The 8,458-nt window shown below is 38.5% G+C and overlaps 1 protein-coding gene across 2 annotated transcripts in view; it reads right to left on the minus strand.

The window, feature by feature from the left end:
* afg3l1 (AFG3-like AAA ATPase 1) overlaps window positions 1-8,187 on the minus strand; it is a 65,160-nt gene extending 56,973 nt beyond the window's left edge. For both annotated transcript variants that reach the window (XR_007935743.1, XM_028809847.2), the window contains exon 1: window positions 7,955-8,187. Coding sequence is in view for 1 of the 2 variants with exons in the window: in XM_028809847.2 (XP_028665680.1) it covers window positions 7,955-8,089 (135 nt within the window). In the remaining variant the exon portion in view is untranslated. The remainder of the gene's footprint in view (window positions 1-7,954) is intronic.
* Window positions 8,188-8,458: the final 271 nt, after the last annotated feature.

The following is an 8,458-nucleotide window of genomic DNA, read 5'->3' on the forward strand; positions in this document are numbered from 1 at the left end:
CAGAGCAAAGAATTCTTAATTTCCTATAAATGTATAGGCGGAGAGGTGGCTCTGAGGCTAGGGATCTGCACTGGTAATTGGAAGGTTGCCAGTTTGAATCCTACAAATTCCAGAAGTGATTCCACTCTGTTGGGACCTTGAGTATTATAATTGCTGTGTCCTGGGTATGACTTTAAGCTGCATCCAGCCCTCATCCAAGCAGGTCCTCCAACTTGCAGGGAGAATTTGAGGCATGGTGGCAGGATTGGCACTGCAGCCACTGTAAAAAAAAACTCACACTGTTCCATTTCATTCAAACGAGTGTGGTGACCCTGTGCTAGGATATAGCGGGTTGGATAATGGATGGATGGATGGATAGTATGGTGCTGAGGTGTCACCCACTGCACAGCTGCACTCCGGTCCTAATCTGGGATCCTGAGGTGGTTCGTTGTGTGGTGGGTGAGGAACGAGCTGTTTCAGTGCATACATCTAATCTCCTCCACCTCCTTTAAATGTACGTTTTTTCTGAATATAGCATAAAAGAACAAACAAGACCAGCTTTCTAAACAATGAGATCAATCAGAGGTAAAATGATTCACTGATTGTGAAACTTTTTGGAAGAAAAAACTACAGCCAAAGTGGGCCCCCAAGAACTCAAGTTGAGGAGAAACTAATCTAACTTGGTTCCATTTGCAACAGTGCATCCTCCTTATGAAGTATGTGTTTTAATACAATATTTGTAGAAAAACAGACGAGAATAAAATGAAAGTCAGAATTACTACGCTGCCTATCGTTATATTATCTGTGTAACTGAAGGATTATTACAGATCACTGGCTGAAATCTGTGGCTATGAGGTGCAAATCCAACAATGTAATAACTGTAACGCAGAATTACACTGAAGTGACTGTTGGACATAGGTGACCCAGTTTAGTTTAGCAAATTGACCCTAGGTCTGAAACACTTAAGTACCACTTACATGAAGAGTATTTATTGTTATTGTATCTATATATTTAAGTTTTAACATTTTTTTATGTATGAAAGAAAGTAAAATGAACCAATACACTGCTTAATTTGTCAATGCTTTGACTACTGATTAGATGAAACAGACTATTTGGGTAATTCCATGTCAATTCATGACACTTCTGGACCTCATCGTCACAGATTTTAGCGAAACTTGTCATGCTAATTTGGTCATAAGAGTAACCAATGGAAATTAAATTGCATATTTCTTGGATCAGTATTAAGGGAGATTTAAGCTAACAAAATTTGAACTCATTGCGGCTGGAAGCAGGATTATGACTTTGACTGGCTACATCTCCTTAAATATAAGTTGCACAGAAATGGTTCCCATAATGTTTTAAAGTTCTTTTCCAATTCTTTATTTTGTGTAAATACTATGCTATCCCCAAAATGAAATAATTCCATGTTGTGAGTGATTAATATTAAAAACTGAACAGCAAAAAACTATATTTTAAAAGTGGTCAATTCTTTTACTAAAGTTAGTTTATAATGACATGAACATCTCCAGAAAATGTGGTCTTTAATCTAAAGGCCGGTACATTTAATTCAACTGGCAAACTCAAAAAGAAAAGCATACAGGATGGGTTTCTTTGTTGTCGTGCCCCAACTATTAAAAGACATCAGAAAGATGGGAATGCAGTGCTGCACTTAAAATACCAACATGCTTATAAAATAAAGAGAACTCCTGTTTGTCATTTGATTTACTAACTTTTGTTGATGCTGCTTTGTGTTGCCAGGTGGGTTATCTTGAGCTTATGGTCTATAGCTTGTACAAAAACATTTTTCTTATCATGTTAATGGCCAGTATGCTTGTTGAGTATATAAAAGCAGCATAATGGTACAGGTATAAATCAAGGAATATCTAGAAGTCCAAATACTAATATTGCACTGGGAAGAATTATGATACCTCTTTTAGATAACTGAAGACCTAGTGAGGAGACAACTGAGGAAGCTACATACAGGAAAACCTGCAGGACAAGATGGAGTAAGTCCTAAGGCCTTGGCTGACTAACTTTGTGGTGTCCTCTATAACCTGTTCAGTTTGTCCCTAAGGCTTCAGAAAAAGATATTGCTGTAGAAAACATCCTGCACTGTTCCTGTTCCAAAGAAGGGAGACACCTGTTCACCTAATGATTACAGACCAGTGACACTTGCGTCTCTCCTTTGAGAGACTGGCCCTGGACAATACAAGTCCTCTTGTGGTAGACCACCTGGAACCACTGCAGTTTACCTACTTGACAAAGACTGGAGTGGGGGATGTGATTACCTCTCAGCTCCATGGGGCTTATTCTCACCTAGACAAAGCTGGCAGCACTGTGAAATGTTTTTTTGATTTCTCCAGCACCTCCAATACCATCCATCCATCTCTGTTAAAGGGTGAATTCAAAAATATGCAGGTGGACAACCCCAAGATGTCCTGCACAATGGACTATCTGTTGGAAAGACCGTAGTTTGTGAGAGCCAAGGACTGTGTTTCTGATATAGATGTGAGCAACACTGGAGCACCACAATGAACAGTCGTGTGTCCTTTTCTCTTTACTCTGTACAGCTCAGACTATAAATATAACACCAGGTCATGTAACTTGCAGAAATTCTCACTTATGTGGTGTATTGATAAAGGGGATGGGACAGAGTATAGGAGTCAGGTGGAAAAGTTTGCTTCTTGGTGCAAAGAGCAGCAAAACCAAGGAACTGATTATTGACTTCTGCTGCACCAAAGAGCCTCTACATCTAGTTACTATTCAAGAAATGGATGTAGAGGTTTTCCTCTCCTTCAAGTACTTGGGGGTCCATACTAATGATAGGTTAGATTGGTCTTGCCACACAGAAAGAGCAGAACAAGCTCTTTTTCCTTTTGAGACTCTGTTCCTTTAATGTGAGTAGGGACATTCTTCACATCTTCTATAACTCTGTAATTTTCTCTGTTATGGTGTGATGATCTGGTAAAATCACTTCAAGAGAGGCCCACTGAATCAACAAGCTTATTAAAAAGACAAGCTCAGTTATACGACACACTCTGGACCCCATGTGATAGTAGCAAAGGAGAGAATTAAAACAAAACCGTGTGCCATTATGAACAATGTTGCATAGCCTTTCTCTGACACTCTAACACTGAGGGTTTTCAGATAATGAATTATACAGCAGAAGTATGTGGGCTCTATTATACCAACAGCAATATGTCTGCATAATGCCTAACTGCAACTGTGACTGCCAAGTCGGACGTTTTCTTTCTTCTTAAATCTTCTTCCTTTTTGGTCATTCTGGTGTGTGTTCAGTTCATAGTGTGAGTATATATATATGTATATTTTTTTCCATTTATTTATTTAAAGTGTTCTGGTAAAAAGCAACATTTTCCCCTGGGGACAAACAAAGCTCTATCTATCTATTTATATTTGTCTGGTATGATTTAGCATGGCATGATTTAGGTCCATTTATTTTTTAACAAGTCAAGGTAAATACCGCACCTAGAAGTATGAGGTTTAAAAGAGTGCGAGATTATGTTGTTTCAGTAATTTTTTATTCTGTTGAATGCAGACATTTGCAATTAAGTGAAAATACCAACTACTACAAAATAAATTTGCGCATGTGATATTTTGTGGATTTTCCAGGAAGACAATGCCGACAGTGCATAATTGAGAAATAAAAGATTTGAAGAGCGCGACAATAATGTAAACCAGATGCTGTGCAGTAAAAAGATGTCACTCCTCTTATGAGAGATTCAGAGATTCATGATAAGAGATTTAACAATAGCTTCATTCCATTTTAATTCAACATATTTTCAAATAAGTTTTAGCATTATCATTTTTCATTTGGGGTGGCACGGTGGCGCAGTGGGTAGCGCTGCTGCCTCGCAGTTGGGAGACCTGGGGACCTGGGTTCGCTTCCCGGGTCCTCCCTGCGTGGAGTTTGCATGTTCTCCCCGTGTCTGCGTGGGTTTCCTCCGGGCGCTCCGGTTTCCTCCCACAGTCCAAAGACATGCAGGTTAGGTGGATTGGCGATTCTAAATTGGCCTTGGTGTGTGGGTGTGTTTGTGTGTGTCCTGCGGTGGGTTGGCACCCTGCCCAGGATTGGTTCCTGCCTTGTGCCCTGTGTTGGCTGGGATTGGCTCCAGCAGACCCCCGTGACCCTGTGTTTGGATTCAGCGGGTTGGACAATGGATGGATTTTTCATTTGATTAAACTTGGCATTAATTTATCTTACAGCGCTCAGATTTTTTTTTTTTTTAATCCCCTTAAACTATAGGAACTTTTCTTCACTGCAGACAGCATAAAAAGGACAATTTAGTGTGTTTTATTTTGGGCTATAATTCTTTCCTATTCAAGCTATGTAGTTCAACCATAGCTTGCTTATTAGAAAGCTGAAGAAGAGTACTTTTTACATGGATTCAGGTTTCTTTTTTTAAGGGTGAAGTTCATTTTTCAAGCTGCACTTTTACTACTTTTGGTTAATAAATAAACAATGAAGGGCCTGGAGTAACAAGTCAATTTTTTTATACTGAAATATATTTCCCCCATTTGACCAGCTATTTGGTTCCCTTCATCAGATAACCCAAATGGATTTTAAACAAAATTGAACACAATTTTCAAGCATCAAAATAAGCACGTGAAAGGAGAGGTAAAATGTTTCCACTTAAATGCAAAGACTGTACTGTTTGTCTGCATTCAGAAGAAAAAAAAATCACTGAAACAAAATAATCTCACACTCTCTTTTAAACCTCTTACTTCATAAAACCTTCCTAAAGTGTAAATATGTTATATTGGTGTGTGGTTCGTTGCAAGGAAAACTGTCTGGACCAGTTAGTGATTGGATTTAAAAAAAAAACAAACACAGAAGGTGTGCCAGGGGCTCCATCCAGGATATAAAATTTCTGTCTAATCTCAGCAAATTTTGGATATTCTTAAAGCTTGGTATCATTCTATCAATTCACACAAAATAAGCCTCTTCTGTATATAACTTTTTTCACCAACATTTGACTGTGTTTTTGGTAAAACTCCTTATACAGTTTAAATAGTGTTAGTATCAAAAATCTTCTTGGGATGCTTTGCTTCAGCTCATGATAAATCTCATTTTTTAAATTACATTTCTATTTGTAAGTAACTGTTCAACAAATTCTTTTTAAATTTTTGCACACTTCAAAGTGGAAAGAACAGCGATCTTTGGCAGTTTCTTTTCATCTCCACACTTTGTTCTTGCTATCACTCTAATACAGATTTCATTTTTGTCTCGTCTGTCCACAAGACCTTTTTCCAGAATTCTGCAGGCTCTTTAATACACTGCCTGGCCAAAAAAAAAGTCGCCACCTGAATTTAACTAAGCAAATAGGTACAAGCCTCCTATTGGATAATTACTGCATGGGCGATTATCTTTCAGCTGGTAACAAGTTATTTAACCCCAACTTGTGCAATGAGTTGCTTCTCATTTCTTAAACAACCATGTCAAAAGACACATCTCGTGGTTGTGGAAAAGATGCTAGTCTGTTTGAGAACGGTCAAATCATTGGCATGCATCAAGCAGAGAAAACATCTAAGGAGATTGCAGAAACTACTAAATTTGGGTTAAGAACTGTCCAACGCATTATTAAAAACTGGAAGGATAGTGGGGACTCATCGTCTTCAAGGAAGAAATGTGGCCGGAAAAAAATCCTGAATGATCGTGATCGGCGATCACTTAAACGTTTGGTGAAATCAAATCGAAGAAAAACAACAGTAGAACTCAGGTCTATGTTTAATAGTGAAAGTAAGAGCATTTCCACACACACAATGTGAAGGGAACTCAAGGGATTGGGACTGAACAGCTGTGTAGCCGTAAGAAAACCACTAATCAGTGAGGCAAACCGGAAAAAAAGGCTTCAATTTGCTAGGGAGCATAAAAATTGGACTCTGGAGCAATGGAAGAAGGTCATGTGGTCTGATGAGTCCAGATTTACCCTGTTCCAGAGTGATGGGAGCATCAGGGTAAGAAGAGAGGCAGATGAAGTGATGCACCCATCATGCAAGATCTTGGTGAAAAATTAATGCAACACTGGATGGAACTAAATCTTGTGACATTGCAGAAGCTTATCGAAACAATGCCACAGCGAATGTGTGCCGTAATCAAAGCTAAAGGTGGTCCAACGAAATATTAGAGTGTGTGACCTTTTTTTTTTGTGGCGACTTTTTTTTTGGCCAGGCAGTGTATAAATTGATAGATTTTTTGCAAAGTGTAATCTGGCCATCCGGTTTGTGTGCCCAACTAGTGGCTTCAATCTTGTAGTGGTGCCTTTTCTGATCTCTTGGACAGGCGTTTGGGGCTTTATCTTTACCATATTGAGGATTCTTCTGTTATCAGCAGTGGAGGTCTTCCTTGGCCTACCAGTCACTTTGTGATTACTGAGGCCATCAACGTGTTCTTTATTCTTAATGAAATTCCAGACAGTTGAATTTAGGCACTCTTAATTTTTATTGTATTCTTTTTATTCTTGTTTTTCTGCCTCACAATGGCTTCTTTGACCATTGGCGTAGCTCATCCTCATGTTGAACAACGGCAACTACAGACTCTAAAGGTATTCTGTAGACAGAAGCAAGCCTAGGTATCTTATGCCTGAACTGATGAAGCAATGAAACACACCTGAGTTAATCACAAACACTTGTGACACCAATTGTCCATGTATAAAAAGTGCTGTAATATCTACATGGTGGCACTGAAATGTATGCAAATACCCTTTAATTAAAATCTGCAACATTTACTTTAATCATACCTGAATTTGTGTGCAATTTTAAGCTATGTGGAAGAGGTGTAAATCGATGAAAAAGGTGTCTTGTCCACAACATTACGGAGGGCACCCTATGTGTCCTCAATTTCATTTTCTACCTGAACTTTTTCAGCTACTGGATTTGTTAAGAGTCTTATTCAAACACTTAGGAGCATGTTGTGTTTCCAGGAATCAGATTCAAGTTACGATTCTTGGCAGACAAACCTACACTTACTATAAGAAGATGATCAGAAAGGGGATCACAGTTGACGGTCTACTGTAACTTAAAATATTCCAAATCTCTTTTGTGAAAATTCTAACTGAGCTGAAACCTGCACAGATCTATTGGAGCTTCTTAGACAGCATGACTGCAAATGTCTAATCAACCTAAATGCAATCACTAATTGGTCAACTCAGTTCTCCTTGCAACAAACCAGACAACAATATAACACATTTAAACTAGTCTGTTTTCATGAAGAGGATCAAATGAGAGTGAGGTTTGTGTATTGTGTCATTGAATGTTTTTGTAAGGTCAGAGCCAAGTAAGTCCTATGTCCCTTTGAATAGCAATACAGTACAATGCCTTTTTGGGGTCTGGAGAAATGCTTTTTTTTTTAAATATATTTAACCACTTTTATAGTGTCTCTCTCATAAAACTGCCTAAATAACAGGTCGATTGGTCTGGAAGGTAAGTGTAATATACACAAGTTTCATCAAGATCAAAAATGGTTATGCAAAGTCCGTTTGTTTAAATAAAATGGAATGACCCAATAACACTTTTAAAACAATCTTAATCGAAATATATTTTTTAAATAAAATGAATCCAGAGGGTTAATCAAAAGTATTGTTTTCAAAGCCTCGGGCACTATGTACTCCAAAACTCTTTGTCATTCAATTGCTCGTGAAAGTGTTTAAACTAATGCTGAACTTTTGCAAGTTAATGACATACCACAAAAATGTATAAAATATTTTTAAATAAATGCAAAGAAAATAAGTTGTGTAATTCGCATTCTGAACATGATGATTAGTTGCGAGACCGATCCCCTAAAACCTTAACATGGGTTCCACAGTGAGCGCTAAGAGAAGTACATTTTTAAAAATTCATAAAGAAACCCATTATTGTCATTAGAGCACTAATAATTCTAAGTCAGAAATAACATGACCGCGATGACCGAAAACTCTGGGATGCTTTAGAATAATTGATAAAACACATAAACGTGTACCACATGAACGCCGCTCCTGCACGCGAGAGATGAAACTTTATAAGCGACTGCTGTCCAGCGACGTGCACCCCAAACTCCGTGTACCAGTCTACGCTGCCCAGAGGCTGCCAACAACAGCCTCGGCCAGTAAGCCATTCCAATTTGAGCACGCAAGTTGATTTCGCCTCGCTGCCTGCTTCGCCGTAACTCCAAGTCAGAAACCCTTTAGCTGCCGGCGAGCAGCACAAACTCAATGTCAGTGCAGATATGGAGAATGGTGGCCAATACAGCGCCTGACTAAAAACGACTCAAACTTTATCATATCGTGCCCTGTTCATGCGTGACGGTAGAGCTGTATGCTTTATTGATTAATACATTTTAGTATAATTATGGTAATCTTTAAAAATGATCAGTTTTAAAATATTTTAGGCAGGTTCATAACTGCATATACTAAAAGTCGTCACGGAAGGGGTCCTTCGGAAAGCCCCATAGCCGGAAAAAACTTTGAGGTCTGATTATTAAATT

This window comes from Erpetoichthys calabaricus, chromosome 9 (genome assembly GCF_900747795.2).
Source record: "Erpetoichthys calabaricus chromosome 9, fErpCal1.3, whole genome shotgun sequence".
NCBI lineage: Eukaryota > Metazoa > Chordata > Cladistia > Polypteriformes > Polypteridae > Erpetoichthys > Erpetoichthys calabaricus.